General features: G+C 50.4%; 1 protein-coding gene across 5 annotated transcripts in view; it reads right to left on the reverse strand.

The window, feature by feature from the left end:
• Sipa1l2 (signal induced proliferation associated 1 like 2) overlaps positions 1 to 23,108 on the reverse strand; it is a 136,161-nt gene that overhangs the window by 30,724 nt on the left and 82,329 nt on the right. For all 5 annotated transcript variants that reach the window (XM_078023059.1, XM_078023055.1, XM_078023057.1 and 2 more), the window contains exons 7-9: positions 16,527 to 16,684; positions 14,043 to 14,619; positions 10,295 to 10,569 (exon numbers count right to left, since the gene is read on the reverse strand). In XM_078023059.1, the coding sequence (XP_077879185.1) occupies positions 10,295 to 10,569; positions 14,043 to 14,619; positions 16,527 to 16,684 (1,010 nt within the window). The remainder of the gene's footprint in view (positions 1 to 10,294; positions 10,570 to 14,042; positions 14,620 to 16,526; positions 16,685 to 23,108) is intronic.

Raw genomic sequence — 23,108 nt, forward strand, 5'->3', positions numbered from 1 at the left:
GCCACTACCCAGCGCCGGCTTTCCCAAGAACCTGCAGGGTCACACTGCATAACAGTTCACAAGGCACCCTATGCCACCAGACAGGGAGCAGGGCACAGGAAAGGGTTTCTTTCTCATCAGTTTATATCTTAAGATTGATGCTTGGATTCATTTTATGAAGTATGTTTGGAATAACCTGGGAATATGAATATGCTTTTCAACTGTAAGTATTATGTAATCTCAACATAAGTATTTAAGTTGAATAATAAGTATTTAAATTGAAAATTTAACTTCTGACTGAAGATACTCTGTAAATATTAAAAAAAAAGTAAAAAATCTTACTACTATTTAATGTTTACAGGATGTTGAAATGGTAACATTTTTGGTGATATTAAGTCTTTTGCTAAGGCTACCAGAAAATCCAAAATTAAATATTCCTGCTATAGAAGAATCTGCCAATTAATAGCCTGGCCTACCCACAGTCCCTTGCTCAGTCCCTTGTCTTCTCCCAACTGGTTGGTCCCCCTCGAGGCTCCTGCCTAGCAATTGCCATTCCCAACTTTGCCCAAATCTCACCCATGCGATTTGCCAACTCTGCCAAACCAGTGCAAAGCTCAGCAACCCACAGTATTGAATGTAAAAAGAAGTGTGTGCCTACACAGGTACCCTGGGTGGCACAGGCTCGGACAGAAGACAATAGCTGAACTTCAGGGCTCACTTGCCCCTGGGGAAGGCACCTTTTGGACACAAACCATGTGACTGCATGCAGAGGCCCTGCCTCTGGCTCATGGTGGCCCTATTGACAGTCCAGGATGGACTGTCGGTGTGGTTCAGCATTGTGCCTTTGGCTCTGGCTAGCCGACAGGTGCTCCTGCCAGGCACTATACACATGCAGCCTGCCTTTCTAGGGAGTCTGCAGATTTCCAGGGTCAGCTTGAGTCGATATTTACTAATGTGTATACGTGAAATCAAGAATATTGACCATGGTGAGAAACTATAATGGACTGTAAATACTTCATCTGTAGAATCAGAACAGATATTTGAAACTATAGCTATGTAACCAGAAACCAGTCACATATTGCTTTTCTACAGAGTCTTAAGAAACATGAAAAACAATTTAAAGAGCCATCACAGTCCAGGAAAGCTTGAGTGGCCCTTCTGCCAATGCTGGCAGAGGTCTTAGTTACCACATCACTCTCTGAAACTAAAATTGTGGCTCCCTCAGGTCACCTCCTAGAGAGCCACCCATGTGATCAAATGACTCGTCAGTCACTCAAGACCCTTCAGCCTGGAAAGAAAGATCAAGTCAGACATCCCCAAGGTTCCCAATAACTGCACAGTGCAAACAGATCATCAAGCTGCTCCCAGCCAGCCTGCAGAGCTAACTGGGCAGGGGGCAGGGCACAAGAAGACAGGGCAGTCTTAGATCTGGGCACCAGGCAAATACTCCATCCACCATGCTGGCCAAGCTGTAGGCATCTAAGGCCAGTGCCTCTCCCTAGACACTCTAGGTCAGTACTCACCCTTAACTCTGCGAGAGCAGGGAACTGCTCCTTTAAAGAGCATGCCTCCAACATCAATGCAGTAAAAGCATTTCAGACTTCGTCACAAAAAATAAGAACGAGACAAACCACCTCAACTGTGAACTGGAAGTGAACAGGAAGATACTAGAGACTAAAACACAGTGTCAGTTGGGAAGGGGAGTGGAAGAACAGCAAGGTCTAGCAGAGCCCAAGGCCACAGGCATGCAGGTGGAAAACCCAGATGCAAGGCCATTTCCCTGCAGGACCTGAGACACAAAGGAGGTGAGCATCAGGCACAGCCAAGGCCATGAAAAGAGGGAGCTAAAGACCTGTGGTTGCTTAGAAAGCAGGCCACAAAAGGGAAGTTTGGCTCCAGGCCTGAGTTCCCAATGGCACCCGGGCAGCCAGCCTCTCCCCAGCCTCTGTGGCAAGAACCGAGTAGCCAGGACTCCTGAAGGATGCAGCCTTCAGGCCTGGAGCACCATAGGCAGCAGGGAGGAAAGTAAGGCTGAGCCAGGCTGTCCCAGAAAGAAGGGCCCAGCCTCAGAGCTCCTTCCTCCAGCCTTGCGCAGGATGCTTCCTCCCAAGATGAGCAAGGGGACGTGCAGACGCCATCACCCAAGCCCTATGGTGACACTTGCCCACAGCCAGGTCCTCAGAGAATAAGAACTCTTGCTATTTTAAACCATGATGCTGAATCTAAAACTATAATTCTATTACGACAATTGAAAGGTAAACCTAGAACTGTCCCAAAAAGAATAGGAGGGAAAACATTAGAAAACCAGAGACCAGTCCAGCATCCAGCAAGCAGAGAAGAAACAGGAAAGACAGAGGGGGGTGGGGGGACTTGGTAGGAGGCACTGCAGAAAACCCCAGCGCGGGGATGTGCAGACCAGGGTGCCAGGCCTCCAGGGGCCCACGATGGAGGAAGAACCACTGGGAAACATGCCACAGGATTCAGCCTCCGTGTCCAAGAGGAGAGCTCAAGATGACAGGAGCCCTGCAGGAAAGGCGGGCACAGGAAGTCCTCCCCACAGCTGAGCGATGGCACAGGTGTCTTGGAAGTCACGTGCTTAATTGGATGAAGACACCCCGTGGACTGTCACATCAATGGTAATTGGTGCTTGGAACAGAGAAAAAACAGACTCTGTCTTGACTCACGGGTGGGGAATGGAATGGTACTACTGTCCTCCGAGAGCCAAGGAGGAGGAGGAGGAGGAGGAGGAAGATGATTCCGGAATCCTGCTAAGCAGCTGGAGCCCCCAACTGCAATGCCATCATTCTCTGCCCATCAGCGGGCTCTGCCAGAGCACTCCTGCTCCACTTCCTTCCCCAGAGCAAAATTCACTCCAGTTGACAGTCTCTGAACTGAGCTCAACAGTTACTTACAGGGCAAACTCATTAAGGCCGAATTTACACTAGACGGCTTTATTTTTTTTTACAAAATTCTGGCAAGGCTGTGGCTTTTCCTCATAGACTCACACTGGACACCACATCCCCTGGGACTACTGATTCTTCTGCATGGTCAGTGACTGACCTGGAAATCACAAACATGGGATATTATAGCAAGGGACACGGAGCACCCAGATAGCCTCCTTCTGCCTCCACCCTCAGGGACGCTGGGCAGCTGGAGGGTCAGGTGACCTGAGTGCTGGGGTCCCTGAGGCTGCTACTATCTGAGCAGTGCATGTCAAGGAACCTGTAACTGACCCCACGGACACCAAGTCCTGGGCCTGTTTTCTGAAGGAGAGGAACAAGACGGGACAAGAAGACAACGTGCACCTCCAGCACTTGTTCGGGCTTCATGTCCCTTTGGGTTGCTTCACAGGAGGCAGCAGCAAGGGAGACAGACTGCTAAGTTAACGCTGTCTGCTCACTGCATGCCCAGACCGCAGGCTTCTGTGAGGCACTCTGACGTGAGCACTGGAGAAGGACATCACATACCCGAGCCATCAGGACCAGGCTGGCGAGCAAGCTGGCAGAAATCTGTTCCATGCACCAGAAGGAACCAGGCAAAGTCTTTCTTTCCAGCCTCCCATAGAAGGCTGTCCATGTGAGGGCTTCTGAATACTGAAAACTGGCACTTGCATACTAATGAAAATCTGCTGTTTGTAAAGGGTTTTATCTTAGGATCAAAATCAATATTATTGTGTGCCCTGTCACAATGTGACTTTAGAACTGGACCTTACTTTCAGGACTAAGATGCCAGACATCAGCTCAGGTTACTAGATCCCCTGAAGCTGAGTTTTGCTCCTATGTATGCAGAATTCCTTAGTGATGTGTTGAAAAGCTCAACTGATGTGTAGGGAACTGGGCAGGGGGACAGAGGGAGAATTAGAAAGGGTCCTGTGGAGGGCTGTGGCTGTGGCACCTGCCCTCATGCCCACCCTGTCCCGGGTTCTGCTCAGAACCCAGGGCAGGTCAGCCTTGCTCCTCTGGGGCTTCTGTGGAAGGACATGCAGCGAGTACCTCAGACCAAGTAGGAAAGGCCCCAGATAGCACAAAGGTCATAAGACAAAAAAAAGATACTTCTGAGAAAATGAGCTGCTAATCTTGTGCACCTGGGACATCAAGATGACACTCCAACCTTAAACTCGGAGTTCACTGAAGCACACGCTGGGCTCCCCCTTGACAGAGTAACCAGGCTGGGGATCTACGGAGCCGCACTGCTCCTCAGGTGCGCTTCCCAAACTCAGAACCCCGGGCAGGGTGCAGGGTCACTCCCACATGAGCACACCATTCCCTCTTTGTTCCACAAGTGTGCACATGGAGTCGGGGACCTGATTGCCATGCCAGGTATGTGTCAACAGACTCTACTTCAGGATTAGAATGTTATTTTAACATTTCTTGCCTAGCCTGTGTCGTTTCTGAGTCAGATCTCTCTCACTAGTCAGATCTCTCTCCCTTCTAGACAGCATGCTCTCCAATTGTGGCAGCCCAACCCTGCAGGAATGACAAGAAGCTCCCTGGCTGGGACCCTCGGGGGACCTTCCCTTTCACAGCTGTATTCTGAAAATGGCACGATGTGTCTCTCTGAACTCACCACTCAGATGGCTCTGTGCTGCACTGGGGACACGCCCCCATGGACTCCTGCACTCTCCCAGGTTTCTCCTCTGCTTGGTCCCCAGAGGCCCCACTTCCTTTCTTCTGGGCAGACCAGCTGAGAGGTGGTGTCCATTCTTGCACAATGCACAACACCCCTGTGTCTGCAGGCTGGAACTTCAGGGACACCAGGAGGGTCCCCGTGATGGCAGCTACATGGGCCCATTCCTTTCAACTAGCATCCCTAGTGTCCCAGAGGAACCTCCGTTGCCATCAGCATTCAGACACCTGAGAGAGGAGTGGGCCTGGTGGATCTGGAGGGCTCTGAAGCCTGGCTTCAGCCTTGGGGCTTCTGTGGGGCTCATGGTGCTGCAGACAGCTGGGCTGCACCTTGTTCCCTGTGCTCCCTGAGGAGCCTCAAGGTCAGGCTATCCTCCACTGGAGAGAGGCAGCTTGCGCTGGAAATCAGCCTGCAGCTTGGAAGGCTGCAGAGCGAGGTGAGGAAGTTCCTTACAAACAGACAACACCGCTTTCACTTTTACAAAAACAGGGCACCAATAGGAAACCGCAAATTTTCAGGGATGTCCCATTTTCTTTGTGTTCCCACTAGGTGCAGCAGGTACAGCGACCATGTTCTGCTGCGCTCCCACTAGGTGCAGCGGGTAGTATGCCCACATTGTGCTTTTTGTCCACTAGGTACTAAAGGAATTTCTGTAAACAATGCAGATTCCCGTCAACTAAAGGACCTGCTTCCTTTAATACCATATACTCTGTAGCCCAGGAATTAAAGTCCTCAGGGATGTCTGATCATTTTAGTGTCTGTTGTGCTAACAGCCTAACAGCTCAACACTCTTTCCAATCACCCAACAAGACCACAGAGGGAACTGATGCTCCTTCACTAGAGCCACAACGCTCTCTGGTACATAGTAACATCACTGTGAAGGGGAAGGTGGTGTTAGACGTGGACTGGGTACTAAGGAAACATGAACGACCATTTCCACACCTTCCTCAAGTTCAGACTTGGACACTATGTAGAGGAGGCACAGACCACAAACCCACTGGAGCCAGTCCTCAGGAAGAGGCCTTCAGCTGACAGGGAGTGTCCTCACGACACAGGCAGTGAGGCCTCTGGTGCTGAGTCACAGCCTTCTGTCTCCCCTCGCTTGGATGCACAGGGGTGACCTTGGTGCCCCAGGACCTATCGCAGCCCAGGGTTAGGCTCAGAAAGTTCATTGTGAAACCAGCCGCTTCCTCTCCTTGTTCTCTGAAAGCTTGAGCAGGAATAATGTCCCATCATATTCTAATACCTAGAGATTATACAGAGAAGGTGCCCAATAGCTACTTGTTGCCCAGCTTTTGACACACCCGAGATGGAGCAACCGACGTTGTCCACCATTGAAGCCAGGTGCGGCCTGGCCAGCCTGGGGCAACTGTCTGGCCAACAGAGCACTCAGGCCTTATGCTGCCAGCCCCCCGAGTCCTTCAGCAAAGTCCAAGTGCAAAGTGCCAATGGGCGAGGGCACCAAAGAGCAGGGACTAGATGAGCAGGTGAAGGCGTCCTCTGTGCTGGCTTGAGAGCCTTGCTAAGTAACAAATTCTCGCTCGAGTGCAAGCAAGCCATTTCTAAGTAGCTAAAACATGAATAGGAAGCACTGTCCTCCAGACTGCGAGTCCACGACACGGGGAAACACTGTCCCTCTCATGGCCTAGTGACTGGCACGGTTCCTGGCACCCACCTTCTGAGGGCCAGTGAGCGAGCAAGGGCAGTCCAGCTTGGTTCTGTGTCCCATGCTCCTACCTGGAGGAGAAAACAAGCAGAACCTCACACTGTGGAGCTTGGGTGGAGGATCAGACGATGGATGAGTGGACTCAGCTGCTTTTGCAGCTTCCAAGTTCTGTCTTGTTTCCACAATAAGCTAATCACTGGAGAGTCCATGAGACAGTACCAGACACAGCGCAGTTTCTATATAAATAAGCGTTCTGATCCAAACCTCCCTGTGACGGAACCCATGCACTCACAGTGCTGCCTAGCCCACGGGACTGGGTCATCCTCCCTTTTCCTCAACCCATCCTCTGCGCATTTCAGGGACTGAACGGTGGCAAAGTAGAAGATGAGAACCTAACTGCCAACCTTACAGAATGATGAGAACAGTGACTTAGACTCATGATGACCCACGGAGACTTCCACGCTCTGCACTATAAAAAAAAATACGTCTGGGTGATACATCAATGAAGCATGAAAAATCCTGTGAAACAGATCTCACAGCGAGGATTCTACTTGCATTACTGGATGTACTTGCTGGATCTACTGGCAGCGTGTAGTAACTCATGCATAATTCTGAGGAGCTGCTACTCCAGTCAGCCAGAACCTTTTAATGGAGAAAATGCCATTTAGCTCTGAGGGACACAGGCTGGGCCACACCAAGGACTGTGGACCATCCCTCCAAAAAACAAGACAAGTCCTAAGGGAGTGTCTGGGAAAGTGCGACTCTTCCGCCCATTTGTGCAGAGGCCCTCTGCCTGCAAAGCCTCGCTTCCATGGGAAGGGTGCTGTCCCCAAGTGCTGCCAGTCCTTCAATCCCCATGTCAGTGGGTTTATTCACCAATCCCCAGCAGGCAACCTCTTAAAGAAGCATTCCCAGAGCAGTCCTCGCTGCCCCCACTCCCTGGAATTCCCTGAGGAAAGCTAAAGATGGCTCTGTCTTTCTTTCAAGTAGATTATCCTCATCCTGAGCTGAAAAGGGAACTTCAAAATGCAAGTAGCTTCTGATTCAACAAATGCTTTTCCTAAGAAAGACTCCATTTAATTCAGCTGCTTCCAAGCCATAACCAGGCATCTCTGACCTGGGGACAGCCTAAAGCCAGAGGGTTCTCTTTCTGCTGACATAGCAAATGGGCTCCAGGTCAATTACTCTTACTGATTCCTGTAAGAGATATCAGGAACTGAAGCATATTTCATGATGTTTATTAATATACCTTGCATTAAAAACTTGGCCATTTCTGTAGTTCTCTGGGCAGTAACAGTAAGAACAGCTTAATAGGAAAAATTATTTTTGTGCACACGCACATATCCCCATCAATTTAAATGCTTTTTTTTTCCTCCCCAACAAACATTAAGAGCCAACCTGAGAAATAGAGGACAGGGAGGTAATTTCCATGCCACGCACCAAGTGGGTCTTAAAGCCTGGCCCTTGAGTTTACCTCAAGGTGACAGAGCCAAGGGAAGGTGCTTCTAAAAGGTCCGTGTTGTGATTTTCCAGGTGAAATGGGTGAAGCTGCTCTCTTCTCCACGTACTGCACAAGCTTGATAGCGCGGCAGTGGCACTGGGCAGGGGGCCCAAGGAATGGTGGCTCTCACTCTGCAGCCACCTAACCCACAGTGGATGCCACACAGAGCACAGCAGCGTCATCAAGCACCAGATGATGGCAGGCAGAGAACGAGCCCCAAATGAGCAAAAGTCCACACCTGAAGATTCTCAGATTCAGATGCACAGGGACTTGCGATCCTGACTGAAGGCAGTGAAGGCCACTGGCTGGGCCAACAGCTTCCCCTCTCATAGGTGGGTGACGTTGAATGCCAGGCAACAGGCTAGCCTAGGCTTCTGACTACAGGTGGTATCCAGAGCACAGTAATTCCAGACTAAAGGGAGGAGGTCTGCACTCAGGCAACGACTTTCATGAGACTTTTAGGAAACAGCAAAATCATTAAAGAAAAACCTTGGCTATTTTCCATAAGAGAATTTGCATTAAAACAAAAAGAATTATCATGTGCAGACCAAGTGGGTAAGGGGTCTTCTTGGAGGAAAGACGTACTCTTGGGAAAACACATGACAGCTAGAGCTTTGAATGATACTTTTTGTTTATTTGTTTTAGCTGAAAAACAATTCAGTATTTCTTAAGAAATTCTTTTCTTCTAAATTATATGTTGCAAATGCCAAATAAATGACCATTTTTATTAATGAGATCTCTTAAAAGCTTGAAAATTTTCTTACTGAGCAACAACAGATCAAAATCTTATAAATTGGCAAGAACTGTTACTTTTTAATCCAAAGACAAATCATGAAAGTGGTTTTGTTCCATTCTGCAGCAATAGGCTCCAGGACCGAATATCTCACCAGGTCATAACTTATACTTCCACCAGGGAAGATACATCTCACCATGCAGAAAATTTTCTAATAACAGATGTAAAATTTACTCTAAAAGATTTTTTGCTTACATATTATTTTAGTTTCTAAGTCCTAAAAGATTTTCCCTTTGCTACTTCCAAGTTTCATTCTCAATGAATTAGCTTCTTCTCTTCACTTTCTGAGCGCTCACACCCCAAGTGTGGTCAGGCACCCTTGGAGGGTAGGACCAGGTGAGGCAGCAAGCAGTAGCCTGCTGTCTCCCTGGTGTGGCACTGGGGTTCCTGGGGGCCTCAGCTGGCCCAATCTGCAATTCAACAATATGCTAGGCCAGAGTCACTGGCAGTCAGTGGGAGCCAGTGGTAGGGTGGACAGAAGCAGACTGCGCAGACCCTACACAGTAAACACAGGTGAGGTAGGCAGACTGGTCTGCTTGCTGCAGACCACCACGGCATGGCATAGGGCACATGGGGCCAACTGAACGGAAAAAGTGCAGGTGTACTCCAAGCTCGGCAGGGCACCTGCAGCCTTGAAGAGCGCATGCCCTGGGCAGCATGATTGAAGCTCAGGAAGAGGTGGGGAGGAGACCGCTGACCTCTGCCAATCAGTCCAGGGAGCACGGGGTCCTACTCTTTGGGGAAATGTATGATGGGTATCCTAAAACTTTCTTTTTCTCAACTAAAATGTAGTGTGTTGATTATGCTAAAAGGCCCTAACTGCCTTAGGATGTCACTTCACAAGAACTCTGTGCAATCACAGCAAGCGAGGGTCACACAGCCTCATCCCACAGACAGCAGGCTCAACTCATGAGTACCACTCAAGGCTCCTGGGCGAGGACCTGGGTCCTGAGCCCCTCAATCTCCAAGGTCAGAGATCCCAGGAAGCCCAGAGGCCTCTACCTTGGCCAGGATGAAGACTGCGCTGGAGCTGCCACACCCACCACTAGCCACTGCCACCTGCCCAGGATGGGCGCCATGTTCCCACTCCTCTCCTCCTCTGCTCCTCAATCTTCTCCTCTCCTCCTCCATCCTCTCCTCTGCCCCCCTCCTCAGTCCCCTCCCCACCCCTCCCCTCCTCTCCTCCTCAGTCCCCTCCTCTCCCTCCTTCCACTGTGTACCTCTGGCTCCCAGCCCATCACTTTTCTCCTGTGTTCCACATGGCTATGAGAACCCCTGGACCAGCGGAATACCTCTGCGGCTGCCATATGCACGATTGGTAGTGGCCATAGGGCACAAGTGGAGATGTAGTCCCCCAAACACACAGTAGTGGTCACGGGTGTCTTTGTTATTATCGAGGATGTCATGCCATAGAAAGCCGCTAGCTGTGTAGAACTGAGTGGCCTGCTGGTGGTAGTGCCAGTTGGAAGGGTCTCCTCACAAAGTAGGCCATGTGGACCAGGCCTTCTGGCCAGTGCCCTTCCCTGGGTCTATATGCTGCCAGGGTCCCGTCAGGCTGCTTAGAAAGTCATAACTTCTCCTTCAGAACCCAGCAAGGACCTCCTGTGCTGCTCTAGTGGCAGAATCCCAACTCCATCCACAGAGAAACCCAACTACGCTTTAGGGGACCTGCACAGGACCCGTGAAGAGCTCAACAGACATGGGCACTGCCTGGCCTGCTGGGCCTTACCTGCGGGGTGAGCCATCATCATGTGGCTGGATGATGACCACCTTCACAGTCACGGAAGTCCGGAGCAGGTCGATCATCTGCTCATGGGTCAGAGTGGCTACGGCCACTTTACAGATTTCCACCAGGCGACTCCCTTGGCGCAGGCCAGCCTTCCAGGCGAAGCCGAAAGGCTCCACATCAGCCACGATTCCTTCAAAGTTCACGTGGAAGCCAAGCTGGCCCAGCCCGTTCCTCCTCAGGGTCATCTCCACAGTCTCGCAGCCTCGTGTCACTATCTGCAGGGAAGAGCTCTGTTAGGTGGACTCTGTCTGACACAATCCCCAGGTGGACAGTGGGCTGCCCCCTCAGCAGGCAGGGACTCGGGGCTGGAGAGCACCACCCTCCTGTCCTGCCCTCAAAGTCAGCACAACTAGCCCTGAGAATAACCTCAAAGGAAGCAACACCAGCACAGCGAGGTCCCGTTCTTCAAGGGCCAAGTCTACAGATGCCACTGACTATGGCAGGCAAGCTCAGCACAGGCCTGGCAACGCCCTTGGTGCCTCTGTGCCAACTGACTGGGCTCCGAAGCACAGATTTCCACTGTTCTAGATAGATTATGGCAACAGTGAGACCATGAGCCTCAACCATCAAGCCCTGAAACCAGTTCGTCAACCTCATTCAACTACAAAAATGTGGCCCAAAGCACTCATGAGCCCAGGCTTGGTGACTGCCCTGGACCAGGAGGGCCATGGATGGCCTGTGGACATCCTGAGTCACCTCCCAGGCCCTCTCCTCGGAGCGTCTGCTGGTGCTGGGCTGAGTGGTGAGGGCCCTCAGATCAACCATGGGGTGCACTAGCCAGACTCCTGGCCATCTGTCAACATGGGCACTGTGCAGGATGGCACAGCAGTGGGACCATCTGTGCCTACAGACAGGCCTGGGGGCGAGGGGCAGCACCAAGAAGGGTTCCAGTACACATCCTTCCTGAGGAGTGGCAGCCTACAGAGTCCACAAAAAGGAATCAGGGAGTGAAGTGGCATTGTCCCACTGGGCAGTAAGTGCCAGCAATGAGTCACTGTGGCCCTCAGAAGCACTGAAGAAAGCATGGCAGGCCACAGAAGGCAGACCGAGGCTCATTGAATGCCCTCTGATGACTGGGACATCACTTTGTTGTGGGCCTTTTCAAGTTGGGAGGTGTCACGACCCAGCTCTGGCCAGGGCTGTGGAAGCCCCAGTGTGATGAATGCTCCCTTTCCAGGACAGGCTCTGAGCAACACCTGCTCAATGAGACTCAGGACTGTTGCTCTAGCTGTGGGACTAGGCTGCCTCTGCTACCAGCCCTGTGTCTGTTTCCATGGTTACCAAACACTGCCCATCAGCTTCTCCCAGAAGGTGTGGTATTTGGGACGTAAAATAATTGGGAATGGGAGCTGGGGATATAGCTCAGTTGGCAGAGTGCTTGCCTCACACACACAAGGCCCTGTGTTCAATCTCCAGCACCAAAAAAAAAAAAAAAAAAGAAAAAAAAAAATTGGGAATGGGATTGCTAGCTGGTGTTAGGGCAAGTTTTGAAAGACTGAGGTTTTCAAGGTTGTGAACTAAACTAATTTAAAACTGTTGACAAAGCACTTGTGCTGCACATGCAACCTCAATAAAGTTTTCCTTTCTTTCTTTTCCATTGTGTTCTGGGCAACCTGACCAAGAGGTACCATCTGCAATGTGCCCTGCTTTCTCTGGGACGCTGATGCAGCTGTCAGCTGAAGAGGGCTCGGCCCAACTTGCCCAAGTCCTGGGGCTCCTGTCTCCCCATCACAAGCCCCTGCCACCTCCCCGACTTTCACTTTTTGTCCTTCATCTTCTGTTTCTTGCTTCTGAACATCCTAAAGTCTCAAGGACCGTGCTCTCCATGCATCTTGAGTTCCTCATACACTACTTACCTGGACGCAGTGACCACATGAGGACAGTGGCTGCCTCGCCACATACCCAGGATGGCTACATAATTTGTGGCCCAAAATAAAAACACAAGCTGCCTCCTCAAAAATTATCAAGAATCCCAAGAAAGCCACAGTAGAGCTCTGCACACCAACCAAGGGGTCTCCTGAGAGCCAGCCCTGTGGGACTCATGGGTGGCACACCCACAGGCCAGCCTGCCTGTGCCTCGGGCGTCAGCTCCCCTTCTTGTCCTGTGTCTTGGCTGCCTAACAGGCACCTGTGAACATGCCTGCTGCTGAGCGATGACTGCTGGGTTTACCACCTGACACATGGGCTGTCATTCCCAGGCCCCCCCCCCCCATTACTGTCATTGCCACTCCGTCCCCACCTCACACTTGTGGCCTTTCAGTGGTTCTAATGTTCCAGGTCATCCTCAAACAAATCTCTGACCTTCGGTATCTTAGTGACTCTAGGAGTCTGGTGACATCCAGGAAATGGCAAGGCAGGTCCAGGGAACTGGAGGACACGGACCTATGGAAGGGCCTCTGGTGACTGGGGACATGGCATTGGTGCTGTACTTCTAGGAGCACAGATTATGCCTACACAGATAATGATGGTAAAAGAAATACTGCTAGATGCGGTGGCCAAGCCTGTAATCCCAGCAGCTCAGAAGGCTGAGACAGGAAGGTCATAGGTTCAAAGCCAGCCTCAGCTATGGCGAGGTGCTAAGCAACTCAGTGAGATCCCGTCTCTAAATACAAAAAGGCCTGGGGATGGGGCTCAGTGGCCAAGTGCCTTGGGTTCAATCCCTGGTATACTCCCCCCGCAAAAAAAGTATTTGCAATTACCAAGATCCCAGCTGAGACCCCCCAGTGCGGCTCAAGAGCCAGTCCTGTGGGCACATAGGGTGATCAGTTGAGCATCCCCATGCTCCATCTGGTCCACACACACCTGACCAGGCACCTAGGCCCTCCCTGAGAAGTGTCTGCACAGGGACACACCATCTCTCTAAAGCTCCCAGACACCAAAATGACCTCACTCTTGCTTATACAGAGCTCCACAACAAAAGGGAGACGTGTATTTGGTGGTGAGAAGAAATGGAAAATTTTCCTTTTCTCATGATTCATTGCTAACTAACTTTTCAAATTAAAATATAACACATTCTTTTACAGGAAAATCTACATGAGACAGTCTATGGTTAAAGCAGAACGGTTGGGTTTATTCACTTTATTGTGTATATGCAAGCTAAAATCTGGATCTCACTTTGTTAAAATTGAGAGCAGAAACACACAACTGTTCAAACACCGTGAACATGACTTAGGTGCTTTGTATTAAAAATCATATCTACAAAACATCTCAAGACATTTCTTGTTCATGGGGTTCTTTTAATTTAATGTCTAATTTTATAAAAACTCCTCAACAAACTGTGGCTGAATGACAAGTAATATATTTAATCTATATAAGATATTTAAACAAAAATATCTGCTGTGTAAACATATGCAGGGTTGAAGCTGCAGAGACTCACTTGGCTGTGAACAGCAATTTCATGCCCATTACTCACTGACCAGGTGTGCAATGTTACACCACCCATGGGAGTCTCCCTCAAACACCACAAGAACAGGACCCCGTTTCTCCTTTGAACACTGGTTTAACGTTCCTGATCATTTTGGACTGGTGCTCCTCCATGTTTGGAGCTCCGTAACTCCCAGGAGAACCAACATTTAAAACTAAGCCATGTCGGTTAGGAGGAGCTGTTCCCTAAGGGCTGAAGCCCTGGTGTGATTTCCCTGGTGTAGCCTGTTAGGATTTGGATGGGAAACACAACGTGTGTACTCACCACTAGCCGCTGCACGATTTCCCGGATGTCCTCAGCACAGCTGTCCACTGCGGACAAGAGGATGCATTCTCCTCTCTCATAAAACACTTTGATACTCATCAGTCCAGACGTCCACCCGATAACATCCCTGCAGGAACAGTTAAACACCACATTCTTGGAGTCCTTTTCAATCAGCATTATGAACTCATTGGAAATCCCAAGGAGACATTCGATGTCCGCGGACTGGCCAAAGTCCCTGGCTACCACGTGCCACATGATGGCTCCAATGCTGTATAAGTGGGCATCCTTCCTGGGCTTCACTTTCTCCTTCTTCTTTGCACCCAGGGTAATGAAGCTGAACTTGGCAGAGGTGTCCACTGTGGCTGTGGTGACGAAGTTCTCCGCCAGGTCTTTCAAGTACTCTTGCCTTGTTCGAGTGGCCATTGCTCGAAATTTTTCTGATTTATGGGCTGCATTTTCTGCATTGATTACTTTGGCTAAAAGGAAGTCCCGGAATACTGCCGACTTTGGAAAAGTTACACCCTTGGGAATTGGGGGACCAAATGGTGGCACGTCCTTGGATCTGGAAACACCAACACTGAAGAAGAAAGGAAAACAACACTGATGAGCTGAAGCTCCACATCTAGGTTCTGATTGTGCCAAAGCCTACCTTGCAAACACACCCACTGGCTATAGGTTCTGGTCCACCAATAAAGCTGAGGAGGTGATTTAGAAAATGGAGGCACTCTGTTGACTATATGTCTAACCTCATCAGCAAACATCACCTTCGTGGTCACAGCGTGCTGTTTAAATCAGTGACTGTGTCCCACAGATTGTGCAAAACTATCTTCTGCCACAGAAAGATGACTCAGTGTGCTGGGTTTCAAATAACTGAAATTATTCTAGTAATTTAATTAAAACCAGAAAGTTTATAAGAAAAAAATGGATTTTCCTTATCTTTCCTAAGAACTTTTGTGCAAATGAACCATCTTTTGAGATAAGCAAAAAGATAAAATATTGATTTGACTCTAAAATAAGCCAATAAACAGCTGCAGGCCTAAGTTTCCAGACCATTCTGAAAAATTCCAGATTATACTTAACGGTTCCCTGGGTGCAATCCCAGGCAAAAGGCCAATGTGCCATGTTTGCACCAATATTCTCTCTTTTAAGCATATCATATGTACAAGAGAGACACTGTTTTGGGGTGGGGGGGGGTACCAGGGATTTAACTCAGGGGCCCTCGACCACTGAGCCACATCCCTAGCCCTATTTTGTATTTCATTTAGAGATATGGCCTCACTGAGTGCTAAGCACCTTGCTTTTGGTGAGGCTTGGTTTGAACTTTCGATCCTCCTTCCTCAGCCTCCTAAGTTGTTGGATTACAGGTGTGTGCCACTGCACCTGACAATACATTATATTTCTAATGACATCCTTTTCTTAAAGTACTCCTGAGCACTTAGGCCAACAGTCCTAAGCCCAGGGTGTGAGACTGCTATGGGAACAGAAGACAGAACCCTCCTGCTACAGGAGAAGGCGACTCCTGTCACTATGGAACCTGTGCCTTAGAGCCAGACTGAGCTAAGAACTATGGTTTTCAGATGCTCCTTTCAGATGTGCTGGCTGGGCAGGTGTGAGCCGACAGACTGGTCTTCTCTGCCTTCCAGGCGTGGTCTGCTGTCCCCACAGGCCCCTTCTACATGGTACACATCTGTGGCCAGCTGGGTTGGCAATGACCGCTTGAAGAATGTACAGGAAAGCGAGCCTGGGCGAATGCCAAGAACCCCATGGGTGTTTTGCTCAGTTTAAGATACCCATTCTTATAGCCACATTCTGGAGCTGGCACACGCCCTCAACTTTCAGATAAGGTCAGACAAAGCCAGTGAGGCCAAAGTGAGCAGTAGTGGAAGCCATCCTGGAACAAAGGCCCCTCATCACCCATGTGGCTGGCCATCCAGCTTCAGCGGGACAGCTCCAGACTCGGGGTAGACTAAAAGTAGTCCTTATCAGCATGGCCTCAGGACATCAGGGGCCACACAGGTCACCACTGCTTGCTAGAGGCCTGGTCTTAGCAGCTTGCCTGAGAAGTGTCCCCAGGACCTCTGACAAACAGTGGTGTAGGGCCACTGGGCTTTCCTCTCCAACAGGAGGAAGACTTCCATGGCCATATGGTCTAACTTAGAGGCTGGCGCCATTTCAGGGTGGGTCCAGCGGGGCAAACAAAGTGCGCAGTCCACCTCTCTGACCTGCTCGGTGGTTTGCCTGTGTGTACATGTACACGCATGTGCATGCTGGGATGGGGCCAGCACCCTGCACATGGTGGGTGAGCGCTCACCACTGAGCCACACCCCAACCCCACTTTTGCTTCAGACATGGAGGCAGATGGGAAGGAGGCAATTACTTCTTATAGAAAGAAGCTGAATGATTAACTGAGAAGCAGGACTAGAAAACCATGGGACAGGAGAGAGTGATTGGAAGGCCGCGGGGTGGGCACTGGCTTGGGCTCACCTGTAGCACACGCCCTCGGTGCACGGGTTGTGCACTCTCACTATGACAAAGACGTGCTGGAAGTGGGAACGGATGCTTCTGGGGGTAAAGGGAAGTGCCCCTGGCTCCTGGAAGACGATGGTGACAATGTCGTTCCCGATGTGTCTCTTCCTCAGAAGCTGCGGCCAAGGAAGCAAACACAATATAAGGGGCAGGACATGAAGCAACGTGCACACACGCACACAGGGCACCCTCTCTCCATGCAGGAGGTCCAGAAGGAGACCCGCCCCGGAAGCTCAGGGCTCCTTGACCTCGCTCAGAGAGAGCAGGACGGGCTGCGTCAGAGGGCCCAGGAAGGAGGACCCGGAAGGCCATGCTCACCTCCGACTTTAAAATCCAGACTGGGTGGGCTCTACTCTTCATCTTCACGTAGCTCCCTTTTAAAATCCTGAGAGCTGTATATTATAGCTCAAGACACTGAAGAAATTTTATAGTTTAAACTCTTCAACTCCAAGAGGGAGCCAGAGTACTAGGAGGGACAGGTCTGCCGAGGCCCTGCTGCTCCAGGCTCGGTATCAGTGCAGGCTCCTGCGACATGGCACAGGGCCGTCTTCTTGGTGGCAGTATCTCTGAACTAAGTGGCCAGATGCTGGCCTTTAAATGTATCCCACAACACAGAACTCCACCAGACCGACAGCCGAAGACCCAAAAGTTTGTAATCTGAGAAATCACAAGTTTGGCAGAGAGAAGGAACCCCAGAGCAGTAACATTCTAAGAACCCACCCTTTTATTAACATGTACTAATTGGACACATCAAGGGAGGTCGGTGTGGTACTTTCCAGTACAGCATGAACTGACCAAACCCATCCCCCGACCCCTGTGCTTCCCCAGCCTTTAGCAGTCACTGGTCTACCTGCAGGTTGACGATGTCTACCTTCCACTTATGGGGAGAAGGTGGCATTTGTCCTCCTGAGTCTGGCTTATTTCACATAACATCATTTCCCCGAGGCCCACCCATTTGCCAAAAACAACAGGATCTTGTTCTTTAGGGACGAATACCACTCCAGTGTACACGCCACACTTTCTTGACCAGTCATCTGCTGATAGACACCTGGCAGATGCCACATCGTAGTTATCGTGAACCTGGGTGCCCTCATTTTAGAGGGTCCTTCTGCCAAACCCGTACCTCACTCCAAACACCTGCCACAGCCTAGCAGTCACCATGGGTTTCACCGCCCCTGCAGAAGCCCTTCCTCAGGGCTTTGCCATTGATGGACCAGGGCAGAAACCACGCTTACTGACACATACCAGTGAGCCTTAGGCTACAGCTGCCTCTCTTGTGAACTCCTGAAGCATACCCACATGCCAGGCACTCTGGGGAGGCCAGCGTCCAGGCTGGCAACACCTAGGTAGGACAGAACCACCCCAGGCAATCACTCTTACACAAGGATGGTGCCCTGGAGTTTATTTGGCACCTACAGAGCATATTCAACTGCGAAGAGCATCAGGTTCAACTTCTAAATCTCTAAGCCCAGATGCATACAATTTCCCTGCCAGGTCCCTGCCTGGTGACACAGCATGACAAACGGCCTGGAGGAGTGAGGAGGAAGCATCATTCACCAGAGTTTTCTATGGCCAGTGAAACTGCTGACCCAAACACTGGAGAATTCCAGTCCAAACCCCATGGGTGAAGCCGCACACATACTGCTCACTGTGCCATCTAAGAGGACCTGATGAGACCCAGTGGGTGACTCGCTTAAATCTAGTTTTAAAAATGTTTGCTAGATCTTTAAGTAAAACGTGGCATTTCAAATGTGTATAAAAAAGTCAGTGGAAACTGTAGGAGGCAAAGACATTCTTCTCTCGGGGCTGGGGATGTGGCTCAAGCGGTAGTGTGCTTGCCTAGCATGCGTGCGGCCCGGGTTCGATCCTCAGCACCACATACCAACAAAGATGTTGTGTCCGCCGAGAACTAAAAAATAAATATTAAAAATTCTCTCTTTCTCTCTCTCTCTCTCCTCTCTCACTCTCTCTTTAAAAAAAAAAAAAAAAAAAAAGACATTCTTCTCTCTTCCCCTAGAGTGGAAATGCAGATTCCCTTCACCTGTGTAACAGGACAGGTGAAGCAACACCTTGTTCAGTGTGTTTGTGGAGAGCAGGGCAGAGGCTCAGGCTGCCTGCCTGTTAGTGCCCGACACACAGAACCCCTTGGGTGGTGGGGAGATGGGGGAAGGCAGGCTCCCCACCTCTGCCCAAGCCAGCACCAGGCTATACTGACAGGCACTCACCTGCTGTCCAGAGCTTTGTGGGCACATGCTGCAATGCCAGGCTGCTCCGTGTCCCTGCTGGACACAGCCTGTCCTGTGTCCAGGTCCCATGCTGGGCCTCACCATAAACACTTGCACACGAGCTGAGGGAGCTTTAAATCCAGTTGCCACACTGGCTACCCTGCCTTAGTGCCTGCTGAGCATATTCTTTTACTTTATAAAACAGGCCAAAAAGTGTCTTTAAAAGTCTAGTTAATTCCATCATGGCCACATAATATACTGCACAGTAAGAACAAAAATTGGGGGTCACAAGGGCAGTAAGAAAGAGTGAAACCCAAAGCTCTCTGGAGGGGACTCAGCTAGGAGAAACAGGCCCTACCCACACAATCCTTAAGTTTAGAGACTCAAGAAATAAAACTCAAGAAATACATCCTGAACGTTAATAACACTGTTTTAAGGTTTTGTGAAACATGAAACAAGTCATTTCATGAGCTTCAGTAAGGGCAAACGTTTTCTTTGGTAGTTAGTTCCTGGGTTTCCTTGCTGGGCAGTGAGGTTCTGTGGACTCAGTCCTAATGAGGGGACAGGACAGCATGCTGTGAACAGCCGTGGCCTGGCCAGTCAGAAGCACCGTTTGTTTGGGGGAACCAGGGAACCAGGGAGAGGCATCTCCTGGGCGGGCTCTTCCTGGAGACGCACAGCTGACAACACTTCTCAGTGCAGGCAGCAGAGCCAGCAGGTGTCTCCGACTGTGGCAGTAAGTTCACAGAGACCATACTTCAGGCTCACAGCAGGTCCCACCAAATCCCCAAGCCCCAGTGTGAACAGGAGAGGGAGGCTGACTCCCCGCACCACATGGCCACCAAAGCACCTGGGGGTCAGCCTCAGTGCTGCACACAGCCCTCAGGCTCATAACCAGGTCCCAGAGCCACTACCGCTCTGATCCAGTAGCCGCGCCGCAGAAGATGGAGTCCGCAGCCTCTGTGAAGGCTTCAGGGCCTGAACTATTTACTCCTTTATCTCAACAGAAGGAAGAGACAGGCGGACTGCACCTCATTCCAGGGGCTGCATGATATGTTTAGGAGCAGTGGGGTGTCAGAAGCTGGGGAAGGTGGGTCCCCACATAGACCTCAGGAAGGGCACATCTACAGCCCACAAAGAGCAGCCCAGGTTCTCGATCCTGGCCCTGGGATTCTAATCCAAGCCCTGTCAACCAAGCAGGGCCAACCTGTTTGACCCGGTCCCTTCTGGCCTGCGAGACCCCATAACTACCGCGACCTGACAGATAGCCACGGTGCCCGGTTCCACCATAACAAGGACAAGAGGGCAGCCCACACACATCTCCACCTGAGTATGAAAGCCTGTCCTTATGGAAGGGACGTCTGGGAGCCCCAGACAAAAGAAAAGAAAAGCTAATTGATGGTTCTTCCCTCAGAGCATGAGGATCACAGGAAGCTCTCTCTGCATTTCTAGGGTGTGTTATTTGAAACATTTACCACGGGGGAGCACACCTACAAACCAGGTAAGCAAAGCTGCAGGACTCACACCTGGAGAAGCAAAGGCAAGCCAGGAATTCAGGCTTCAGTGACCTCACATCACAGGAGAATGAGCTGCCCATGCCCCTCTTCTGACTCCAAGACCCTGAAGGTCTGGTGAGTACTCGCTCCTCTCCCACCGCAGGCTGGGACAAAGCTCTCCTCCTGGTGGATGCTCCCATGGAGGGTTCACAGGAGAAGCAGAGTACAGGCAGGCCCACCCAGCTGGCACAGGAAGCAGTCCTCCACAGCGTCTACCAGGGCTATATACAAGCCCTCCACTGCAGGGGCCACTACAATTCCAGCTGACATGGATGAAGGGTCCTGCCAGCCCAAGCCTGATGAGCTCTGTGCTGTTATCGCTGTGGCGTCAAGGCAGCGGGAGCAAGACCTCTGAACCCTAGGGGTCGGCCTCACTGCGGAAGTACCTCAGGGGCTCCTAACTCCTCCAAGCACAGCAGCCTGCACTAAAAAAGCAAAGGTCACTGTGTGCCAGCACCAGAGCATCTCCCTCTGTCACATGCCTCATCCAAAGAAAGGGCGTCTCTGCCGAAAAAGTCTAGGGCTGCCTGTGAAGCTCCTTCCTCTGAAAACAACGCATGACAGCTGAGTCACCAGGTGTCTGTAGAGCAGGCAGAAGAGCACCCAGGGTGCACACGGCCCTGGAGAGGTGAACAGACTGCCGACAGGCCTGGCCTTGATCGCAAGGAGGGGAGCACTCCCTGAGCAGTTTCTCACTGTCCTCGGTTAGTGGGCCTCCCTGAAGAGTCAGAGGCATTCTAGACTCAAGACTTCCAATGGACCGGAATCAGCTCCTGGCTACAGGACCAAACACAGGCCCTCCCAGGGCCACATCCAAGATTATAACTGTCCCACAGACACTAAGTGCAATGGAACCACAGGTTTCTCCATTTCCACCTCAGCCCATCAGCAGATCCAGACCATGTAGTGGCCTGTCACTCAAGCTCGACACAGAGTCACCATCTGAGCAGGTCTTTAGGCTACAGTCATTTACAAATAGCAACTGTAGAGACTTTTCCTTTGATCCCCACTTTGGAAAGTGCAGAAAACACTAATCACTTCTACCCAGAGTTCCACTCTCTTCTTGGTTCTACTGAGTTTCTGATTTTTGTATATAGAATTTTTTCAGGAAAACTTAGTGAAATAAAGTCAGGAACAGAGAACCCCAAAGTCCCCCAATTATTAAACAGTTTTGAGTTCTGGTGACAGCAGACATGGAACCCCAGAGACTGCCCCCTGCGGAAGGCTGGGCACTCAGCGAGCCAGCAGCTTTGAGGTCTGAGTGCCTGCGCTTGATCCACCTCTACCAACACCGACAGCGTTTCTTGGCCTGAACAAGCCCTATCAGCGTCTGGACACCATCTCAGGGTTTAATTACTAAATGAGTCTCAGCTGGACAACCAGGCTAGCCTATCTCAAGCCTATGATGCCCAGCGTATCTGTTCAGCATCAATCCAAATAATATGAGAGTTCAAAGCTCTTCAAGGCAGAACAGTCACATGCGGGGGGTGTAGAGATGCACTCCATCTCAGAGGAATGTGCAGATGCAGAACCCAGAGACAGAGACGCCCAGGTGGTGGGGGAACGGAGGCTTGCTAGAAGACACAGTGGAAGGTCTGGATTAGACAAGAGACTGGGCAAAGATTCACCAAAAATTCACCAAGAAATCCTGGTCACAATGACCACAAGGAAAGGGATAAAGAGAAGACACTGCACTAACTGAAAGAGCCTGAGAACTGGGCCAAGCGCCCATGCTGCTGAAGGAAGAGGAGGAGATGGCTGGTTTCTTCTCCAGGAAAACAACAACCCCCACCCCCACCCCACCCCACATATAGATTCTGACTAAATTTGTAGATTTCATGTGTGTTTATAAAAAAAAGTGAGAAAAATGATCTGAAACAATTAGGTCTCACTTGCAGGACAAATGCTCCAGGGAACACCTGTGTGTCCTTGGCACCTAAAAATAATATGGCTCTTCAAGGAGGAGCAGGTAACATCAGGAAGTCTGCTTCCAAGCAGAAGGCCAAACGGTCAGCACCCTGGCTTTAGCCCAACAGTCCCACCCTTCTGTTAAGACCAGCCAGGGAGCCTGGGGCCGACCTTCAGAGACCAGCGCAGTCCTCCTGCCTCAGCCTTGGCTCTGACTCAGGACAGCCCAAGACTCACACAAGATGGGGCAGAACCGCCCCTCCCAGAGAGCCTATCCCAAATGCCACTCCTTTCTACCCCAAGGGTCCTCGCATCAGGCAGGCTCGGCACTGTGAGGGTTTCAGCATGAGAACAAGAGCTACGATTTCTAGTAATTTCTACAAAATAACTTGTTCAGCCCATTTTATAGCTATTCCAAAGCATTATGTAAATTATTTTAGGATGTTTTAGGCATCATTCAAGTTTTCAAAGATTCTTAATTTTTAGTGGCTACATTCAAAGCATAAAGCACAGTGATTTCTTCTCTCTTAAAATGTCAATAAACTCACTTAAAACAATGAAACTAAATGAGGAAGAACAGCCAAACTAAATCAGCAACAACTGTGAACAGTGTTTTTTCCAAGAAGTCATTTACCCGTGTGCAGAAACCTCAGTCATGCCGGGGAGCTGGCCTTTCTGTAACTCACACAGTTGACACAGGTCTCTTTTGAGATTCTGCCAACACCCAATAAAGGTGTAGGAGTCTGAGCTTTATGACGAATAACTGCAATGATGCTCCTTTTAAAACCCAAACCCTTCCAGGAGAGTCAAAGATTGCTAATGCTATGCAAGAAGAACCTCTCTTACTGCTC

The sequence above is a fragment of the Ictidomys tridecemlineatus genome, chromosome 10 (assembly GCF_052094955.1).
Source record: "Ictidomys tridecemlineatus isolate mIctTri1 chromosome 10, mIctTri1.hap1, whole genome shotgun sequence".
Classification (NCBI taxonomy): Eukaryota; Metazoa; Chordata; class Mammalia; order Rodentia; family Sciuridae; genus Ictidomys; species Ictidomys tridecemlineatus.